Source organism: Lasioglossum baleicum, chromosome 7 (genome assembly GCF_051020765.1).
Source record: "Lasioglossum baleicum chromosome 7, iyLasBale1, whole genome shotgun sequence".
Lineage (NCBI taxonomy): Eukaryota > Metazoa > Arthropoda > Insecta > Hymenoptera > Halictidae > Lasioglossum > Lasioglossum baleicum.
The window spans coordinates 2358537-2380343 of record NC_134935.1 but is presented as its reverse complement, the minus strand read 5'-3'; the positions used below and the strand labels follow the sequence as shown (position 1 = coordinate 2380343).

Below are 21807 nucleotides of genomic sequence, written 5' to 3'. Positions count from 1 at the left end.
TCATAGATGGCGCAAACTGTACAGCACGGCGGAGTGTAAAAAAAATTATATAGCCAGTGACCAGAGTTATGCAGAATTACAATTGAATTACTCCAGAATTAGAATTACATTGTAATTCAATTACATTGTAATTCAATTATACCGTAATTTATAATTTAGATCTTCATTCAATTAAATTACAACGTAATTCGTAATTGCAACGGAGTACAATTATAAAATACACTGTAACTGAATTATGAAAAATGTGTGTGTGTGTGTGTGTGTGTGTGTGTGTGTGTGTGTGTGTGTGTGTGTGTGTGTGTGTGTGTGTGTGTGTGTGTGTGTGTGTGTGTGTGTGTGTGTGTGTGTGTGTGTGAAGTAATAGGCACGAAGAGGTAGAAAAATCCGTGTGAAGGTTTCAAACAGAAGGAATTTAGTATTTATAAATTTACTACCATTGCCCTGGCGGGCGAATTTCAATTATATTGTATTTCAATTACACATCTGATTAAAATACATAGTAATTGAATTACATTGTATTTGAATTATATAGTAATTCAGTTACGACGTAATTGAATAATTCAATTACAGTGTAATTGAATTAGCACAACTCTGCCAGTGACTATAGAATTGATTAGTAAAGCTGTATTCTTTAAAATGTAACCATTGAATTTTATTCTCAAATCGGGCACGAACTTGTGCATCAATCATCTGATGGATCGAGATTACATGAGATTTTTAAAGCGTTAAACGAAAGAATGTCGCTTCACTAAACTGTGGATGTTTATGCATGTCGACGGTATCGTAGATCGATTTTACAGAAAGATTTAAATAAAAATATATATCTCCGAGAACGCGATCGTTTCTCGACTGTAAACGAAAAGTCTGGATAACATCTTTATCGTTACTTACTTATATTTTTATTCCACTGTATTCTGTATTATGCATAAACATCCGCAACCTACTTATCACATTTTAATTCCTGTGTCGTTCGAGATTGCAATTCGTAAAGATTGTTTGAGTAGGCTTCCGGCGTGCGCAATGTGAACAGCTCGACGAATCATCTCAAAGTAAAACGTGTAGCTCCGTAAACATTCACTATAAAACCTTTAAAATTCTCTCAAGTCCAACGCGAACCACTCGGGAACACGAAAATCGACTAGTCAACAGTTACTAAGAGGAATCATAAACTCTCTCTCTTTCGAATAAAACTCTAAAACTCTTCGGTGCGCGACCGTAACGGATGGACGTCGGAGCTTTAATTCTTGGCCATTAGAATCTCGCCTGCGAGAAAGAAACACAGTTTCGAAACTCGGATACGAAGAACTTTCACGCGAATCTTCGATCCACGATCCGATTCGCGTTTTGAAAAGTTCAGGATAATGTGGAGTGCATTCCATCTATCTGCAAACACTTTCCGGTCATTTAACTGCTACACGATTTTAATGAACTTCTTGTGGCGATTCTAGAGACAAAATAAGCAGACACGTGTCCGAGCTTTCTCGTCAATTTTTCACCAAGATATTTGACATATAATTTTTCGATCTATTGTACATATACAAGGTGTGAAGGGGCGGGTGGTACAACCGGGCAGGGGATGATTCTGCATGGAAAAATAAGTCGAAAAAAGGAATAACATTTTTTCGTCGAGAAATCCAAAAATTCTATGTTAAATATTCTCGTAAGAAATGAATATTGGCAAAAAAGCTCGGACATGTGTCTGCTCAATTTGTTTTTCGAATGAGCACAAGAAGTTTCATGAAAATGAAACTCTGTCCTTGTAAATATAAATAATTTCTGTGTAATAAATATTCTATTTGTTGATTTGTAATTTGTAACTTTAAAATATTTGTTGATAAATAAATTTCAGTTCGTTAACAAGTTACGAGAAGAATTCAAGGCATAACGGTATTTATGCTATGCCTTGTATAACAAATTTATTTTATACAGGGTGAATCACGATTCATGATCAGTAGAGATTACTCTGTTATTAGCTGTCCGATCGAAAATGTTTTTATCACATACACATGGTTCCGAAAGAACTTCCACGTGATTATAGCAAATTTTTTGATAAAAAATTAATGGAAGAAGCAATTCGATTTAATCTTTTTTTGCAATATTTTTTCAATTTTTTAAATGTCACGATACGTTCCCGAATTCGCCTTGAAATCCTCTAACAAGGAGAATGCAAAGCCTTCGCGTCACAGATTTAGTTGAGACTTTACAGAGTTATAGATCTCGTTCCCCCGATTACGAATATACTCCATTATAGGGGCAACTACTTGGTAATTATCGAGATATTTACAAATTAAAGTTTTATGGACGTAACATGTCAGTTTAGTTCACTCTGTTACGAAGTAACGGTACGGCGTAGCGGCAACGAGCTGAACTGCTACGTCGTGGGCCCCTTTTTTTTATATTTTAGATATATTTTTGTCCTCCAAAGGGTTAATTGAAAATGGTACTTATTATTTTATAAAAGAAACACTAGATCTATTACTACACACACAAAACATTATAGTTATATAAAAATAATTTTATATTAAAATAATACATAACAAACAAAAATGATATAATAGAAAAAAACCATTACTACATACGCAAAAGATAATGATTTCAGACAATAATTAAAAAAAAGTATAAAAAAAATTATTACGACGGGACTCGAACCTGGGCCCACGGCGCGGCGCGGTGCGCGTAGCAGTTCAACTCGCTGCCGCTACGATAGTAAAGTCTCAAGTCTCAACTAAATCTGTGACGCGAAGGCTTTACATTCTCCTTGTAAGAAATACGCGTAAAAAGATTATAGATGTATTTGCAAAAAGTTGAAGGTGACCCTGAAAAATCATAAAAAAAACAGTTCACGAAAAATTTGCTATAATCACGTGAAAGCTCTCTCGAAACCATGCTATATCTGATAAAAACATTTTCAATCGGACTGCTAATAACAGAGTAATCTCTACTGATCACGATTCGTGATTCACCCTGTATATGTATGTATTTGAGTACTATGCAATTCTATGTTGATTAGTGTCTTATCCATCCTTTGAGGGATAATGAATAAAATTAGATTCTAGTTAATGACCGGAAATTGTTGCCCGCCATCGTATTTCACGTAAATACAACTTAACTCAACCGACTTACGTTAGACAGCCGAAAAGATGGACGGATGGCTGCCATTCTACCGGATGGTTCACTTTCTGTTCCTCTATCGTCATGTTAAGAACGAGTCTGGACGATTTGCTTTCGGATTTGAATGCGAACCCTGCCTCACCATATTTTTGATTGCATTCTACCGACCGAAAACGCTATTACACGAAAGATCACGATTTACACTACAAACTATCGAGCACCTGTTGTTCTTTCCTCGAGTATTCGAGCGTTCACTTCAAATACATTGCTGCAACACCATTCTACCATCAGAGAAAAGAGACTGTTATCAATTGAGCCGTGGAATTAGAAATTTCAATATAGGAAAGTTAGAAATTAAATTAAATTCCGCAACTATGAATTCACTTGTTTGCAACATACACCACTGTCAAAAGGTTTAATATTTCAAGTTAATCCAAGGTTATATAAAATAATAAAAATATAAGTATTTTATATAAAAGTTATTTAAATAATTATATAAAATAATAAATAAGGAATAATTCAAGGTTAAATAAAATAATTTCGTAATTGAGTTGAGCACCGGCATAATTCAAGAAGTAAAGTCGAAAATATTCAAGAGGCAACACAAATCATTTTCACCGACTGCTGATCGAATGTCGGTTAAATACAGTAATTCTCCTATAGTCGCAGAAAGGTTGTACACGTTGAATGCAAAAAAAATATCCCCTTCACTGTAGCAATCTGATTTCGGCTCCGGTATTTTAATCTCGATTGGTATTGGTGCATTTTCATTATCCGCAATTACATCTTGCAATCATACGATGCGAGCAGAAGTCTGGCATTATGGCGTCAGAACGACGCTCGAAGCAGAAGTGTGCTCTTGATCTGCTTTGAATTTGACAGCACATCGTGCCAGCAGAAACCAATATTTATGTGGAAGTAGTTGTTTGGGGTTATGTTTGCACGGTGTTCCGGCACAACTCGAGGGCAGACAGAGTGCAGATGGAAAGCACACCGTGCCGTCGTTATAGAGGGCAGGTCGGTCGCACTAATGTGGCGGATGTCAATCGTGTAAATTATTGAATCGTGTAGATTATTCTGTCTATTGTACAAATGTATATCAGTTCCCAAAGAAACACCCCTGTGTGACATGTTTCTAGTCAGTACTCCTACCACAAGAATTATGCTTTATTTCTTCCGTTGTGCTCAACAAAAAATTGCGGGAACATTCATGAACATTCTGTCTATAACATTTCATTTGTTTTTAACGTTCTGCACCGAGTGTTTTTTTCGTTGAATTCTTTTTAAATCCACATTACCGACAGAGTAATCTACATGATCGACATCCGCCACGTGTACTGCCCTCTATAACGACAGTACGGTGTGGCTTTCATCTGCCAAAACATGCCAGCAGAAACCAATACTTCAGGCATGGGCAGTTTTGTCTCCATTGAGACAAGACCGTCCCCACTATAGCTCAACTGGCGACACTGGCACAGGCTTGACAGGCTTTGCACATCCCGAAGAAGGCGCGCATTGCATGAACGAGAGATTGGTGGGGGAAGCAGGCGTTTGAGGGACCCCTACCGTGCCCATCACTGGTATAAGTATTGCAGGGATGGGCACCCCCACCAAGCTTCCTTTCGAAGCGTGTTTTACCTAGGGGGGGTAAGCTGCCGTGTTAAAAATCTGACCAGTATTTTAGCGCCGCCTATGAACAAGGGGCGAACTAATGACAGTATATATAGATAAAAAGCGGTAGACGGTTGGAAAAAAACTGTTCACCCCAACAGGATTCGAACCTCGGTCTACCGCTTGGCAGTCCAACTCTTTAGCCGATTGGCCCACCGACGATCTTATAAAACCATCGAAAATTTTGGTATATGTATCGCAAAGAATGACTCTCGTATAGCTTCTGAGCGATAGGCATACGCACGCAAAAACTGCAGCGACACCAACGCCGCCTATGAACCGGGGGCGCAACATAGTGGTTGAAATATTTCCATTACAGCTTGCACCCCCTGGTTTTACCTTCATAGTAACGACGGAAGCGGATGAGGGACAGTGGGCGCTACGGTGGGGACGGTCTTGTCTCAATTGAGACAAAAATGCCCTGGCCTGATGTATGGGGTTCTGCCGGAAAGTCTGCTGTCCAAATTCGAGCAGATATCGCGCATTTTGCTTACAGATGAGGATTATTATTCTAAACCTTTGGATGTTAGTGTATGCTCCAAAAATGAAAACTGAATCTGGTCGTACAGCATCAAGAGGAAACTGAACAATTTTCTACGAAATGGCTGCAAGATGGTGGTATGTAATTTTGTTGGAAGAACAACAAGTATAGACGACATATCCATTTCCCAACACACTCTCCTCTTGGAACACACATGCGACATCGTCGACAACCAGTAATCGGCCAGTGTATGCGCAAAAATTACACATAAATATTATCTATTCATATATACGAATGTATACACATAATCTGCGCGCGTACATCTTCACCTGTGCGATGGACAAGTTGTGTGTGCGTGCGTTGCGTCCGAGCGCATTTCTGTATACAGGACGTTTCAAAAAGTCTATGACATCACGAATCGAAGACGCAGTTGAGCTCGAGATAATTATTCTATTGTAGGCGAAATTTCGTATTGTTTTTACTTACAACCTATCCACACGTACGCGCTATACAATATCGATCTACGTTTTATGAAATGGTAATCTGTACATCGGAATCACTCGATCGAAATCCGCTTTATCGAGAAGCCAGAAGACTCGATCTTTAGTTAACTCTCACATTTATGGAGCAAAGAATTTCGAGTGAGGCATCGATCTTTATCTTACTTATTCTGGTAGATCGGGCGACTAGTCGTTTATTTTATTTCCTTTTGTAGATCCTTTCACCGAGGAAATAAATCTTTGTAGGAGCACGGTTGAACGATAATATGGCTAAACTTCACCTCATCCAAGTTTTAATCTTAGGAACACACTTGTTCAAAAGTTATGCGTGTTTAAAGTGCAGCGATTTTCACCGTTTTTGACAGGCATGGGCCCCGCCATGTTGCTATGTAGCGCGTGTCACCTAACGAGCGGAGACACTAGATGGCAGCATCAGCACGCGACGATGTCGATAATGTAGAGCGGCTATCTTTGAGATGTAGACTTTGTTCTGGTACAAGAACAGTAATTCAAATATATGTATACATAGTGCCCGCTCTAGCGGACAAATTGCCGCCCCTTAAGAATATATATATTTATTTTAAATAAAGGTAAATAAAAAATAAAGGTTAATAAAAGCAAATTTTCTATTAATTAACACACAACCATAATGGCGGCTCTAAATTTTCGCGCCCCGAACAAATGTCCGGGTTGCCCCCGCCCCCCTAGATCGGGCCCTGGTATACAGAATCATATACAGCATGTCAAAGAAAAGGTATAGTCCAAGTTGATTGGCGGTTGGTACTATGTTTGGACACAGACGAGATATATAGGAATAGGCCGTCGGTTTTGGGGCGTTAGCGCCCCACAGAAACCCCATTATCATTCAATGTCAACACCCAACGTTACTGACACAACACGATTTCTGAGCATTATTAGCATAAAGAAAAAATTTTATATTCAATTCGCATTATATGTAATTAATATGATTTGGCGGGAACAGCGGCGCACCCAGGGGTGGGGCAGGGGGCCAAGTCCCCCCCCCAAGAAAAAAATGTTTACCTTCCAAAATTAAAATCGCGGAATACCCCTTGACAGATATGTTGGCTAAAAAAAGAAAATGTCTCACGCAAAACCTAGGGCTGGATTCAACTCTCTCGCCCCCCCCCCCCCAAGATTGCATCCTAGGTGCGCCACTGGGCGGGAACAAACATACGTAAGATGCATCGGTTTAAATGTTGAATATGACATTTATAAAGCCTTCTTTTACTTATCGTTAACGGACAATTTAGTAATGTAACTTTTTATGCCTCCTAATCCTGTTAACCTCCGATGATTTTTAGATGTATTGGAAACTCATAATCTGTGAACGTTACAGTAAAGCCAGAATGAGCGCCGGACGGCGCTCATGTACTCTCCTCCTACCCCTTCCACTATTCCATTCCAGCGCCGTGCGCAGGCGCACACTCCACGGTCCCCATCGCGCACGTGCAACGTGTCTCCCATTCGCCCTACTCATTCCCTGTGATTAGAGAGGGGGTACATCATCGCGACTCCCCTCATCTGGCTAGACTGCAACGTTATGCAGGGGCGGTTTGATTTTGGGGGCCCCGTGTTTGTAGCAGAAAATGTTTAGCTTGGAAAATTGTGCAACAGCCCTGGCTCTCGTTAACAGGTATCTTTGCTAAAAAAAAGGTCGTTCATTGTTAATGTGTAAATGTTTTTGGGTATAACTTATTAGAGTTTTTCTTGAAACTTTCTTTTAGCGGGACCCCGAAATTTTTACCGCTAAGGGCCCCCAGTTGGCTTGCACCGCCACTGACGTTATATGTATTTTAGACTTGACAACGCTGTAGAAGTTTGACCAGTCGAACCCGAGTCGCACGGGATCTAAATAGTTCTCGAATTCACCGCTCTCAAAGCGCAGAGGATACTAAAATCACTGGCATTTTAAGGCAGGGATGGGATTGTTGGCGCTTTTCGCGCACATGCGCGAGTTTCGTCAGGGCCGTATCTACGTCTACGTCCGAAAGTGGGGAACTATTGGGGGGGGGGGGAAGTAGTGGGAGACTATATGGCGGGAAATTAGCAGGGCGACCAAGGTACCCGATCTTCGTACTTGACTGAGGCCGTCTGAGGCTAGAATCGTCGCGCATGCGCGTGAAAAGCGCCAACAATCCCATCACTGTTTTAAGGCAGTGTTCCGATATCGTCGAGCATTTTTCGTACGATGGATGGCCGCTAGATGCACTCGCAGCCTCAGTAACGTAAGCTTCTCGATAAAATGGGGTACCTTGAGCACCCCGCAGAATTTGAAAAGATTTGTATGATTTGATTCTGAAAAATGAATGTATAACATGTGCATTTGTGTATATTTTGTAACTGGGACACGTCCTGAAGTTTTTTTGTCCGGAACAGATTGTTTCGGTACTTCTGCGCCAATATAAGTGTCTCAAGGCGCAGGGCGCAGGGCTCCACTACCACGTCATCATATATACGTTACTGTTTTTTCCGCGCAGCGCCTCTGGCGGTCATCCATCGTACGAAAAATGATCGACGATGTCGGAACACTAAGCTGTTTTAAGGTGACGGTACTACAGATTCCTATGGACACCAAGTCCCATAAGGTGTCAAGTCTATTCCTATATCTCGTCTATGGTTTGGAAATCTACGTTATCGATATCAGCGATCCGCTCGTTAGACGACGCGCGCTATATAGCAACATGGCGGCGCCCTTACCAGTCAAAAACGGTGAAAATCGCTGAACTTTAAACACGCATAACTTTTGAACCAGTGGATCAACATCATCATCAAAACTTGGTTTTTCGGCATTTTCTCGTCAAATTCTACAGGATCATATAGAAAAAGTTAAAAATTATTGGTTCCCTCAGCCGAGGATTGACCATTATGGGAGATTCGTTCATTTTCGGTCGTTCTGCCTAGTAAGCGGGAAAAAGGTTCCCAACCGTTTGATTTTCGAAAGCAACAAAATCGCTCGCAGTGATCGCAATGTACGAGACACCCAGTATATTAGTTATCGAAAACGACACGCCACTTTGTGGAACGCTTCATCGTCGGACATTTCTTTTTCTACACTTAACACACTATCACCATCCTCGACACGCGATGCAATACACTTTCGGCGACCCGAACTATAAATACATTTGCAAAAGGTGTCCAAAACGTACGCAGCGTGCACGAAATCCCGTACTTCCTGGACAGCCTGTACACACCTTACAACAAGCGTAATTCGTTAACATACAATAAATCGTATCTTTGTTTGGCACATTTCATCAACTATAGGATCCGTACAGTACAATACCTATTTAGGTATTAAATACACACACGCCTGTATACTTGCCGCCGAGTATACTCGTATGTATGTACAAATATACTTAATATATTTATATCATATATATATATATATACCAACTCGCTTTACTCTCTAATAGTCATAGAATACGTACAAATATTGCACCCGGAGTAACGACAGTGTGTATGTACTTTACGTCATATACTTAGGGCGTTTCAATAAACTATAGCACAATCGGGGAGAAGTTAATTCTTCACAAGAAAGAATTGATTAATTAATTTCCGTGAAAATTAAGTTTCCAGTGAAAGAACTCCATTCAAAAGTTTCAATTGTACTTCCACCCAAGGAATCACCCCATTCCTGATTATGTCATAATTACTCAAACATCCTGTATATATTTATATTAATGTATAGAGTGTCTCAAAAGTTTCTCCATAAACTTTCTCATAAAATATAGGAATATCGATGCTTTCAGAAACACCGAAGCATCGAACGTAGTTAAATGAGAACATTGCCGAAGCACTGACTTGTTCATAATACAATTGTTGATCTTCTTCAAATTCTCAACTGCTCATAAAAATCACCGAAATACGATTTAAAATATTTTAAACGACCCATCGGGTATATACAATGTTGTGATCTCATTCTCAATCACAGATTGCATTAAACAGTATTTCAAAAGCAGTTGGAAACTTATCACAGACACTCTACATATATATTAATTATTTACAGGGTGATTAAAAAAATGGACTAAATTTCAAGTCGTTCTCAAAAAGAATAAAAGATATCGCAAGAAAGTCGAAGAAAAATCGATCGTTGTGAAATTGATCGAAAATAATTATTAAAAGTCATTTTGAACAAGCTTCGGTTCTTTTAATACATTCCATAAAATATTCACACGGAGCAACAAGAAATATCAATCTATATAATAAATTACGCCACATATTTTTCAAATAGGGAGCGGTAATGTGTCTTTAAAGATTTTTTAAGGAGTCAAAAGGCTCCGAGGTTCGTCGGCCCATTTTCTAGAATCACCTTGTATATTTACATCAACCATTACTTTCCACGTTATTCCATGAAGAGTACGTCATTCTCTAAAAACCGTCTACCTCTAAAAAATTATAAGAGGAACGCAACATTTTGTTATTGTTAGTATGTATGTATACATATATATATATATATATTTATTTATATCTATATGTTTGTGTCGTTAAAACGTCACGCGCTTCGCCGAACAGGGAATAGGCTTGGCAAGCGTGGGAGTTGCACTCTCGTAAGTTCAAGTATCTGTCACGATCATCTCTTTGATCCATTCCTCGTCGCCTCGGGACAGACTTCGTCGTGTTAGAAGTGTTTCGCGGCTTCCCACGTCAAAGGGAAACTCGAGATGATCGAAGTCTTCGATCGGGGAATGCAAAGGAAATTGCGAGAGGTTCGTTCCACAGATTAACGACCATTACATGTATAAACTCGTTTCGGATACAGACGGGCAAATCCGACGGTCTTTGGCAGAAGGTGGCCGAGAAACATGACTAGACTGCGGATCTTTATACAAATGGGTCATTCCATGCCAAAATTGCAAAAATTGAAAACTTTGAAGTCCTGCCATTTCTAGAAAAATTCGAAACCGGCAGAATCATGACTTAAACCCCCCCTAATTTCCCATGGACTACAGCATATTTCATTTAGAACAAAATCGACGATGGTGCCTGCAAAAATTGATCGATTTGGCATGGAATGATCCCAAAATAAAATTGCCTGTTTTTTTGCCAATTTTTTAAATTTTTCAAAAATTTCGAATTTTATCTACTCAATTTTGCTGTAAATGCATAAAGATCCGCAGTCTAATCATGACAAATACAGTAAAGTCTCGATATAAGCCGATTCTCGGTTCTGTGCTGTGACATAGATCGGGACCGGGTACTATTTCTTTGTGGCCGCGTCGACCACGCCGAACGTAGAAAAGGACAGCATGTAAACACGGACCATACGACCGAAAATGCAGCAAAAAATATCATATCGGTGAGACAATACTAGTGCAATAATGGAACTCCTTTATTTTTTACTTATTTTTAATGAAATTTTACCAATGTACAGGGTGGGGCAATAACTATATCCACCTTGAATATCTCCGTTATTTGTAATAATATAGAAAAATGTTATCAGCAAAATTTGCACGGTACAGAGGGAGACATATTGTGACACAAACATTTTCTGCGTGGGTGGAGGCATAGAGGAGATTTCAAGGTCACCTTGATTCTTTTTTAAAGGAAACACCTACTTTCTGTATCATGAATCGATAGACTATTGAATTCTGTGTTAAAATGTATTGACCTCCATATGTCCTAAATCCAATAGTTAACGAGATATTATCGAAACAATTTTCTTTCTTCTTTGGATAATATCTCGTTAACTATCAGGTTTAGGACATATGAAGGTCAACATTTTTATACTCAGAATTTGATACTCTATTGATCTGTGGTATAAAAAATAGTACATTCTATTTAAAAAAATCAAGGTGACCTTCAAATGTCCTCTATAGTCTATGCCACCACCCACGCAGAAAATGTTTGTGTCACAACATGTCCCCCCCTGTACCGTGCAAATTTGGTTCATAACATTTTTCCATATTATTACAAATAACGGAGATATTCAAGGTGGACATAGTTATTGCCCCACCCTGTATTTGCTACATTTTTCTGATTAAAATGACACCAAACAAGATACAATTTTGCCCATATTTGCTGCACGTGTGAAGCATGATTTATAGTTTATCATATATTTCACATATGCTACATATTAGCATATGTTTATCTAAACAACTTAACATCTCGAAAATATGTTCTCAAAGAATTAGACAGCCCGTTGGAGGTTTCTAAACGACTCTTTTTAATAAAAAAAATGTGCAGATATCTGGAGAAAGGTTGTATAAGAAGAAAATTGTGAAAATAAAGAAGTTAGCATCTCATTAGTATTTTAAACAATACATTAAGTTTTGAATTTTTTGGCGACTCCGATTCTCTATCTTTTTCACTCGCTATCCTCTTTTATGTCCTGAAGTTACTCCATATCGTCAATTAAACCACTAAATACAGTTGAAATTGTATCGTGTTCACTGGTGACAGTCCCATAAAAAAATAATTAAAAATAAAGAAGTTTTGTCATTGGACAAAAGTCAGAGAATAGTTTCCCTGGCGGATAAGTGTCTCTGGGCAGACCCGTGTGGGGGACTTATATCGACAAAATACTGCATCGTGCTTGCGTTTGAAAACATGGTTCCTGCTTCTTCGGAAATGAGAAATTCGATGTAAATTCGAGAGTGTAGATCGCAGTTTTCTGTGCGTTTCGGATCTAACGATGCCCGTCTGTGGTTTCTGGTCTGTGTTCGGCGAGAAGGATCGGTTCAACGATTGGAAACATACGAAACAGCCTTCAAAGAACAGATCGCCGTCAGTCGTGTATCGTCGAAAGCGCAACTCCGTGGACCCATTCAGAAAATCCGGCCCGCAGTCGGAATTTTTTTTATTATTCTGTTTTCTTTAATAATATCTTTGATAGGATTTCTTTAATCTCTTTTTTTTGTTTCATTTTACTTCGTTTAAATAAATATATCCACGAACAAGGCACTGCTCGACAGGGAGGAGTCACGTCGTTGATGGATGTTAACCGCGCGAGGGATGCTCTCAACGACTAGTGTGAGTTTCGTTTCAAGTGGCCATCGAGCTTCTTCGAGCCGTTTCCTATCGCGAAACGTCGGTTAAAAAGTGGTCGGGGTACGTTTTAGAATATACCTGCGAGTTGAATCGATTCGAAGTTCGAGCTTCTTCATTCCCTTTCTCTTCGGGAACGCAGTAACGACCATTCTTACAGAGAAAGTACCATTTCTCAGGTTGGAGGGAGTTCCGTTTAAAAGCCGTTCAAATGAATCTGCTGATGCTTCGAACAGTACGAGCAAATCGTTTTATGTCGTTCTCGTCGCGAAAATTCTATAAAGAAGATTGTATTCGTTGATGGTTTATCAGTACACATTAGGGTGGACCTAATTTTTCAACTATGAAAGTTTGAGCATGCCGCACTCTAAAATAGTTAGGTTTAGACCGTCACTACAGACAACATGGCAGCGCGAACCTGTCAAAAATACTGGAAATCACTCAACTTTACACGTTTATAACTTTTGAACCATTGATCCTCCAGGATCGAAACTTGGTTTTCTCACATCTTCTCGTCAAAATCTACTGGATAACATAGGAAAAAGGTAAAAATTTATAGGAGAAAGGCAAAAATTTCTGGTTACACGAGGAAAAGAGCAGCCTTCCATTTCATGAAAAAATGATATACAAAATTTCAGATCAATCGGACGTCGGGAAGACGTGGCACATCGAATGCGAAGTTTTTAAATCGAAATAACTATACGCTAACAAGGAGACCTCGCGTATCGAGAACGCCGGATCGCAACGAGTTTTTGTGTGGACATAGCTTATGCACTCTCATGAACTATCCAATTGGTTTTAGCCGCCAACGCGAACCCGTTTTCGAGAAAATCGATTTTGAAATGCGACATGTGCGTTATATTCTATGAGTGAAAACCTCTTGTCACAGCGGTCGGTGGCCGAGCGGATTGAGCGAATGTGTAGATTCGTCGGGAGTTCGTGCCCCGTGTCGCCATTTTTTATAAATTTTTTCACTTTCTATTTTATTTTTCTACGTGCTCTTCAATTTTTCAAATTTCAATTTCAACATCAATTCCAACTCTTCGATTTCAACTTCAATTTTTCAATTTCAACTTCGTCTTCAATTTCCATTTTAACTCTTCTATTTTAACTTCAATTTTTCAATTTCGACCTCAATTTCAACTCTTCAATTTTTCAAATTTCAATTTCAATTTCCATTTCAACTTCAATTTCAGTTTCAAATTCCATTTCATCTTCAATTTCAACTCTTCAATTTTTCAAATTTCAATTTCCATTTAAACTCTCTTCAATTTTTCAAATTTCAATTTCCATTTAAACTCTCTTCAATTTTTCAAATTTCAATTTCCATTTCAGCTCTTCAATTTTTCAAATTTCAATTTCCATTTCAACTCTTCAATTTTTCAAATTTCAATTTCCATTTCAACTCTTCAATTTTTCAAATTTCAATTTCCATTTCAACTCTTCAATTTTTCAAATTTCAATTTCCATTTTAACTTCAATTTCAACTTCAATTTTTCAAATTTCAACTTCAATTTCAACTCTTCGATTTCAAATTCAATTTTTTCAAATTTCAACTGCAATTTCAACTCTGCGATTTCAACTTCAATTTTTCAAATTTCAACTCTTCGACCTCAACTTCAATTTTTCAAATTTTTCAAACATAAACCTAGCTTTATCAGAAGAACGCATGTGGAATTGACATAAAAATTGTAATAAAAATAACAATTGCAATTAAATCACTATAAGAATAATAAAAATTGTAGTTGAAATTTGAAAAATTCAAGAGTTGAAATTGAAGTTGAAATTGAAGTTGAAATGAAAATTGAAATTTGAAAAATTGAAGAGTTGAATTTGAGGTCGAAATTGAATAATTGAAGTTGAAACAGAAGAGTTGAAATGGAAATTTAATACGAAGCTGAAATTGAAAAATTGAAGTTGAAATTTGAAAAATTGAAGTTGAAATCGAAGAGTTGAAATTGAAATTTGAAAAATTGAAATTGAACTCGAAGAGTTGATATTGAAATTTGAAAATTTAAGAGCACTCATAAAAATAAAAAAGATGTAATGAATGTATGTGTATAATAATGATGTAATGAAACTAAATTTTTTTTTAGATTTTTAAAAATTTCCCAGATTTTATAAATAAGAAAAGGAACAAGGAGTCAAACTTATGCAAGAATTTAACGATGTACTATTACAAAATGAAGAAGTAAAACGATTTATAAGGCAAACTGTGTCAGACTACGGGAAGCGCTAACCAGACGCAAAAAAGACTACATTAATGAGACATTTGTAAAATGTCTTTAGTATTTGCAAAAATATGTGCATTAGCTAAATGTTATATCGAAAAAATTAGATTGTGGTACTATTATATAAATACATAAATATTTTTGCACAAGAAGAACGTTTACTGATAATCAAAAGTCTTTTCTTCATATATTTCCAGTCATATAAAATTTCATGTTTATCGCAACTTTAACATTGAATGTGCTACGTTTTCTTTTTATTCGATTAATTTCATCTTTTGCAAGAATTACTTTCTTACTCGCAAGGAGAACCCCTAGCCTGTCCCTCACGAATTTAGTTGAGATTTTCCAGAGTTATAGATCTCGTTCCCCTGATTACGAAAATACCCTATTATAGGGGCAGATACTCGGTAGTTTTCGAGATATTTGCAATTAAAGTTTCATAACCGTAAAATGTCAGTTTAGTTCAAATTTTTACCAAGCAGTGGTGTGGCGTAACAGCAACGAGCTGAACTGCTCGCCGCAGGCTCCGGTTCAAATCCCTTCGTGGTAATTTATTTTTTATTGTTTTTTTTTCGTGGAAAATGCATTTTCAATGTTAAATAAATTCAATGAAACAACTTTTAGGGGGCGACGTGAAAAAAACTCGCAAAAAACATTTCAGCAGGTATAGCTAAGGTCCACCCTAGTACACACGTGAAAGAAGTCAAAGTTAACGGCTGTGACAGCAATCGGTAGTGCGAGTCTTTTGCGACGACGTTGCGGCGAAATTAACAGCGTCTTTAAACTGGCAGCTGGTTCGCTGAAAGTGGAAAGTTGACAGTCTATTCGATAAAGGGAGCGCGCACGACTATCCCCAAGAGCAAACTGTAAATGTTAGTTGCCATTTTCGCCCTGACAGAAGTTGAGGACAGAGGTAAAGGTGGGCCAGCAAGTAGAATTATTACCTTGCAGATCCACGTATTTGCGTGATTACGTATACTAAATCACCGGTCGAAATGTTGACAAATGCTAAAATTCTTCTAGTCTCTTGATATTACAGATTAACAAGTTTACGGGTACTCGAACAATTCTTATGAATAAAATATCTTTGTCTAGAATATTCTCCAATTATATAATCTCCACAAAAAGGTGCTTAAATATTTCAGATTCTACAACAACGAAACTTATCGCATATACTACTTTAATAGATGTACAGTAATGTCTCGATATATGTCAAAACTTCGGGACCGAAATGTCGTTTACATCTTGTATAGACACAGTTGCTAATAATTCTTTAATTAAACTCTTACTAACATATTCGTGACGTTTCTCTGATGGAGATGACACGAAACGTGACACAATTTGAATCAGATTTACTTGTTTAATTCACGATACAGTGGAACTGTAACAGTAAATTGTGCTTGGTCTGATTTTAAGTCGAAAAATGTCCGAATACGTTGGTGAAAGTTTCAAGAAGCTTCGCGACAGTGGGGACAAACGTTTGACAAATATCGTGTATTATTCGTACAACGAAAGATGGCACAGAGAAACTTGTAGGTACCACGTGACATCCCCACTTCGCGCTATATGTACGTCCTCCGCGATTGGCCGAATCGTTTGTCGAAGACAGCAAACGAGCGTATCGAGTGTGACTGCAATAGAGTCTCCTGCACCCCACTATCGAAATCTGTGACATCTTTCGTTGGACGAGGAATGCATCCTTCGTACATATCGAGACGTTGCTGTACCGATTACAAAACGAAATGAACGGTAGTTTACTCGAATATTAGTAGAGCATATAACAATATTAGTAGAACGAAAAACATAGAACTCTTTGGCGTAAATAATTTCGATTGTATCTGAACCGACGTGATTAAACCCGACAAAAAGAATGGACGAAAGCCTCTACGCTCGATCCAGACTTCTTCCAGAGCAAAATCAGGCGAACGTGGTCACAGAGAGTGTTTCGCCCACCGGCAGGTCGGCATGCGTTATAAAGGGAAGCATTTGGTCCGTTTCTGTGCAACGGTGGATCGGCAGTCGACCTTTGAACCTAGGGTGAAACTCTCCGGCTTAACGGTCTCCTCGACGGAAATCTTTCCGAGTCGTTTCTTCACTCGGAAAGGCGTTGACCTCGGGGATATGATCTCGTACAGATCGCTCGTTCTCCCTTGTATCTGAATCCTATCTTTCGGACTGTTCACCCTCTGATCTATGGGAATGGCGATGTCAACTTCCGCGTAATGATTCGGCTCGTTGTTGTTGGCAACCTCCTTCTCCAGATCGTTACTGCGTTCGTTCGACTCAACCTCCTCGCTAGGGCTGTTGAACACATCCGAAGAACAGCTCTTCGTGTCGTAGTTCAACGCTAGGTCGGAGTAGTCCGCCATTTCCTCGATTCCGGAAGGTAGATCTCTGGCAGAGGCCAAGGAAATCGCTCTAGCCTCTGGTTTCTGAGGCTTCTCCTCGTCGGCGTAGTCCAACGAGAGACACTTCTTCTCGAACAGAGCTGGTCCTGGGATTTTCCTGTCGGTCTCCCCTTCCTTCTGCTTCTCTTGAACCTCTTTTCTGCCCTCCTCGTGCTTCTCGTCCAAACTGCCTTCCTCCGTTCTCTCCAACGAATTCAACACTCGCGACGGACGCCGGATGCTGTTCTCCCTCTCGACGGACAGACAGAACTCCTTGTCGGTCAACAGGATACGTCTAGGCTGTCGAGCTGGTGTTTTATCGACCTCTATATCCCTCTCCTGGGACGGGGTCCTCAGCTGACTCTTCACCTTCCTCAATTCCGTCAACAAATCCATAGTTTCCTGAGAAGGCTCGTGGACGATACGTCGCTTCGGACGTCTGACAGGCGCGCTGTTGTCTTCCTGGTCGCTGGGATGATCGATGCCCTGTTGCTTCTTCAGCACGGACCTAACAGTGCTTCGAACACTCTCGTTTCTACCTTCCCAGGCCGACTCAGCGTCCTTCGTCGGCGATGTTGGAACCTCCGACACGATCACCTCGAAATTACCGTCCTTCGAGTCTTCTTCGTCTCGGATCTCTATCGCCAAATCGATCTTCGATCTTTCGTGCTGCCTCATGATCGCGCTCTGAATGCTTCCACGGGTGCGTCTTTTGAAGTCCGCGTACGTTTCGATCGGTACCTCGTGGCGCTCGAATTTATCCTGCAGCTGTTTGAACGTCTCCCTGCTGTACTCTTGGCCGACACGGCGAGCCAACGAGTCCTCGGACGAAGCTTCCCTGCCTTTCTCGATCTGATCTCTCGCCTGGTACCCCGTAGCGGCTCGATCCTTCGACAGAAGATTGTCCGAGGAGATGCCTCGTCTCTCGAACTGTGTCTGTCTGATCGACTTCGTCTCGCCTTCCTCGCTCTTCCCGTTTCTGTCCAGTATATCCTCGTACGTTTGCCTCCTGATCTTCATCGGGGAGTACACGTCCCTCTGCGAGGAGCCAGGCCGCGAATTATCCGTCCGATCCGACGAGACGTTCGAGATCGGTCGTTTCGTCGGCGAGTTGGGGACGCTGTCGCCATCTTGAGACCTGCTCGTCACCTTGTAGTGAGTGGGCGTTCTCGGTGTCGTCGCGTCTTTCTTCACCTGGTATTTCTTCTTGGGTGAGTTCCCCCAGCTGTTGGGCTCCTTGTCCGACCCGAAGCTCGTGTTGCAGAAGATGATCTCCTCGCTGGTCGTCACGCGACACTTCAACAACTCGGCGCCGTTCATCGCCTTCTCCTTCGCGTCTGGTTTCGGCGTTTCTTCGACCGTCGTTTCCAACGGCAGAGAACTTGGCCCCGAGTCCAGCACGTCGTCCAAGGACGCACCCCGCAGAGGGTCTCGATTATCCTTCAGCTGAACGGTCGACTCGAGGTCCTCGGTCTCGAAGGAGTACATCTTCAATAGAGGACCCTTGCCTGACCGTCTCCTTTCAACCGCGAACGGTTCGACTGTAGACTTCTGCTCCTTCAGCGTCTTCAACCCCGGACTAGGGAGTTTCTTCCCTTCTGGCCTGAGCGTCTCGCTCCGCGTGACGGTTTTCCTGTCGTGCCTCGGCGTTTCGAAGGTGAACTTGTCCAAGGTCTTCGAGGAACCGATCTTATCCAAGAAGGGCCTCTCGACGGCTTTGCTGGGCCCGATCTTCTCCAGGTAAGGCTTGCCGATGATCTTCGGCGCGAACTTCGCGAGGAACGGCTTGTCCTCTGTCTTGGATATACCGATCTTCTTCAGGAACGGTCGTTTCTTGTCCTTGTCCTGCGACCGGGACTCGAACGACCGGTCACTGAGACGATCGTTGCTGTAGTTGGAGGAGTTGTCGCTGCTCTTCGAGCGTGCTCGCTTGTTTCTCGGGTGTGGGGTTAACGGGGTTCTCGGTGTGAGGGACGGACTGAGCTCTTGGTTGGGACAGGTCTCGTCCAGCAAAGCGATCGCGTCCTGAAGGTCCATGCAGGCCTTCCTCGGCGCGACGCTGATTAACGACGGACGGGGCTGCTCGCTCTCTATGCTACTGTTTCTGGTCGAGATCATGTCCTGCTTACTGTTCGCCTCGACGTCGGTGTACATGCAAGCAGGATACGAGCTACGATCGGCCGTAGGCCCCGGCGAGGTATTCATGATCGATGGGTAGTCCTCGAGGAACCAGGATGTCACGCCGAGGTCCTCCGGTCTCGTTGCCGAACTCTGTAATGTAACGGTCTTGCCGATGGCGCCCTTGCCGCTCGAAACCGACAACGGCTGGTCCATCTGCCCGATGCTCGACGACGTTGTGCCGGAGATGCTAGCCGCTATGTCGATCGGCGTGCTGGTTACCGCTCTACGGTACCTGGTGCACGTCGCGAAATATGGCGGCGCCGGCCTAGCAGTCTCCACGATCACGCGACCTTGGGCGCACGGCACCATAGGCTCGCCATCCGCCGGCGCTTCCTCCGGCGTCAACGGTAACGCCGCTCCGCGACCGAACTCGATGAACCACAGCTCGTCCCTCAACTCGCTTTCTCACTTCTTTTCGTTCATGTCTTTGTTGAGATAGTGTAGCACGTAGTGCAGCACCAGGTCGTAGCAGTACTTGTACTCGGTCTGAAAGAAATAACGAGCGGTTAGCATCCGTCCGGTGTAATACCAAGGGGAAAGCAATGTTTGCCTTCGAGGAGCTTTGTTTATAATATGTTAGGACCCCTCGGGCCTAGCTGATTAAGATGGTCAAAACTGCCCTCAGAGCTTTTTTAATAGCTATTGAACCATTCGCAAGTTGACCAAGAAAAACCCCTCTGAGTAAAGTTTCAGCCCTCTAGCTTGCCCGTGAGGGTAGTTACACGGTAAAATAGATTTTGCGCTTTCCGGCGCATTTTCCGGTCTCAAATGCGTTCGAAAATTCTGAAAAAATGTGACAGATTCCGGATCCTAAGGCCCTTTTTGAGAATTTTTTCAGATTTTTTTGTCGCAAACTGTGGTCGTAAAAAATGAAAAAACTCAAAAAAATCCAAAAAGTATTTTTTTCGAGGTTTTTCATTTTTTACGACCACAGTTCCCAACAAAAAAATCTGAGAAAATTCTCGAAAATGCGCCTTAGGATCCGAAATGTGTCACATATTTTCAGAATTTTAGAACGCATTTGAGACCGGAAAATGCGCCGGAAAGCGCAAAATCTATTTTACCGTGTAACTACCCTCACGGGCAAGCTAGAGGGCTGAAACTTTACTCAGAGGGGTTTTTCTTGGTCAACTTGCGAATGGTTCAATAGCTATTAAAAAAGCTCTGAGGGTAGTTTTGACCATCTTAATCAGCTATGCCCAAAGTTCTCATAATTTCGGCACTCGCATATGACATGATTCAGGTCTTGGAAAATTAATATCTGATATAATAAGATGAATATCTCGATACTCAGTTCATTAATACCACTAAAATTAACAGAACATAAAGGCTACAATGCAATGATTTCTTTTTCAAAAATTCAATACAGTATATGTATAAATCAGAAGCAAAGATACAGATTTTTGATTGCCGTCATGTCACGTCTGTATAGCGAAGGGATCTAATTTCCCAGGGACTTACAAACTTGTTAGGGGATTAAGCTGCTGGCTCTACTAGATCTACTAGATTATCTGATATTTATCATTTAGTAAAGCTTTTCAAATTAAGTGTTAACCTATTATCTTGAGTACTTGTATGTGAGAAGTGTATACCCAAATGCAAAACCACCCCTCTAGCTCTAATGGTTTGCGATATATTCGGCCGAACATGAGTCGGACCCCGAACTATGACGGATGTTCTCACTAGTTGAACATGAACGACGCGATGGCAGCTAAATAAATACAGTGACTTCCACTAATATTCGAACACTCCTAAAAAGACGACAACTTTTTAAATATTGGACCATCAATTTTAACTTTTTCGAAAAGTTAGAGCAATTAGTTTAGTACACGTTGTGAAACGAAATTTTTTCAAAAATAACAATTGGTCGGAGAATTGTATAGAAAATACTAAAAGAATATACAGGGTGGGGCACTAACTATGTCCACCTTGAATATATCCGTTATTTGTAATAATATAGAAAAATGTTATGAACAAAATTTGCACGGTACAGAGGGGGCCATATTGTGACGCAAACATTTTCTACTTGGGTGGAGGCATAGAGGAGATTTCAAAGTCACCTATATTTGAAAAAATTTCTTTTCACAACGTGTAGTAAACTAATTGCTCTAACTTTTTGAAAAAGTTCAAATATGGTCCAATACTTAAAAAATTATCGTCGTTTTAAAAGTATCCTCCAAAGATTTCATTGAATCTGGTGATGTCACTTCGGCATCGTCCCTTGTAAATAGGACCACCGTTGG

General features: G+C 40.6%; 2 protein-coding genes across 2 annotated transcripts in view; both read right to left on the bottom strand.

The window, feature by feature from the left end:
* Window positions 1-275: 275 nt before the first annotated feature.
* On the bottom strand, window positions 276-19873 carry LOC143210910 (uncharacterized). Its single transcript, XM_076428188.1, has one exon. It carries the CDS (start codon window positions 19871-19873, stop codon window positions 16967-16969), a length of 2907 nt encoding a protein of 968 aa, XP_076284303.1. The 3' UTR covers window positions 276-16966.
* Window positions 19874-19910: 37 nt separating this feature from the next.
* The window catches only part of Ptp36e (protein tyrosine phosphatase 36E), a 476599-nt gene continuing 474702 nt past the window's right edge, over window positions 19911-21807 (bottom strand). Inside the window, exon 14 of the mRNA XM_076428189.1 lies at window positions 19911-20050. Within this exon, the coding sequence (XP_076284304.1) occupies window positions 19970-20050 (81 nt within the window). The 3' untranslated portion in view covers window positions 19911-19969. The remainder of the gene's footprint in view (window positions 20051-21807) is intronic.

Coding starts and splice junctions, on each gene's coding strand:
- LOC143210910 (XM_076428188.1), bottom strand. CDS start 19,873: ATGGTGCCGTGCGCCCAAGGTCGCGTGATCGTGGAGACTGCTAGGCCG.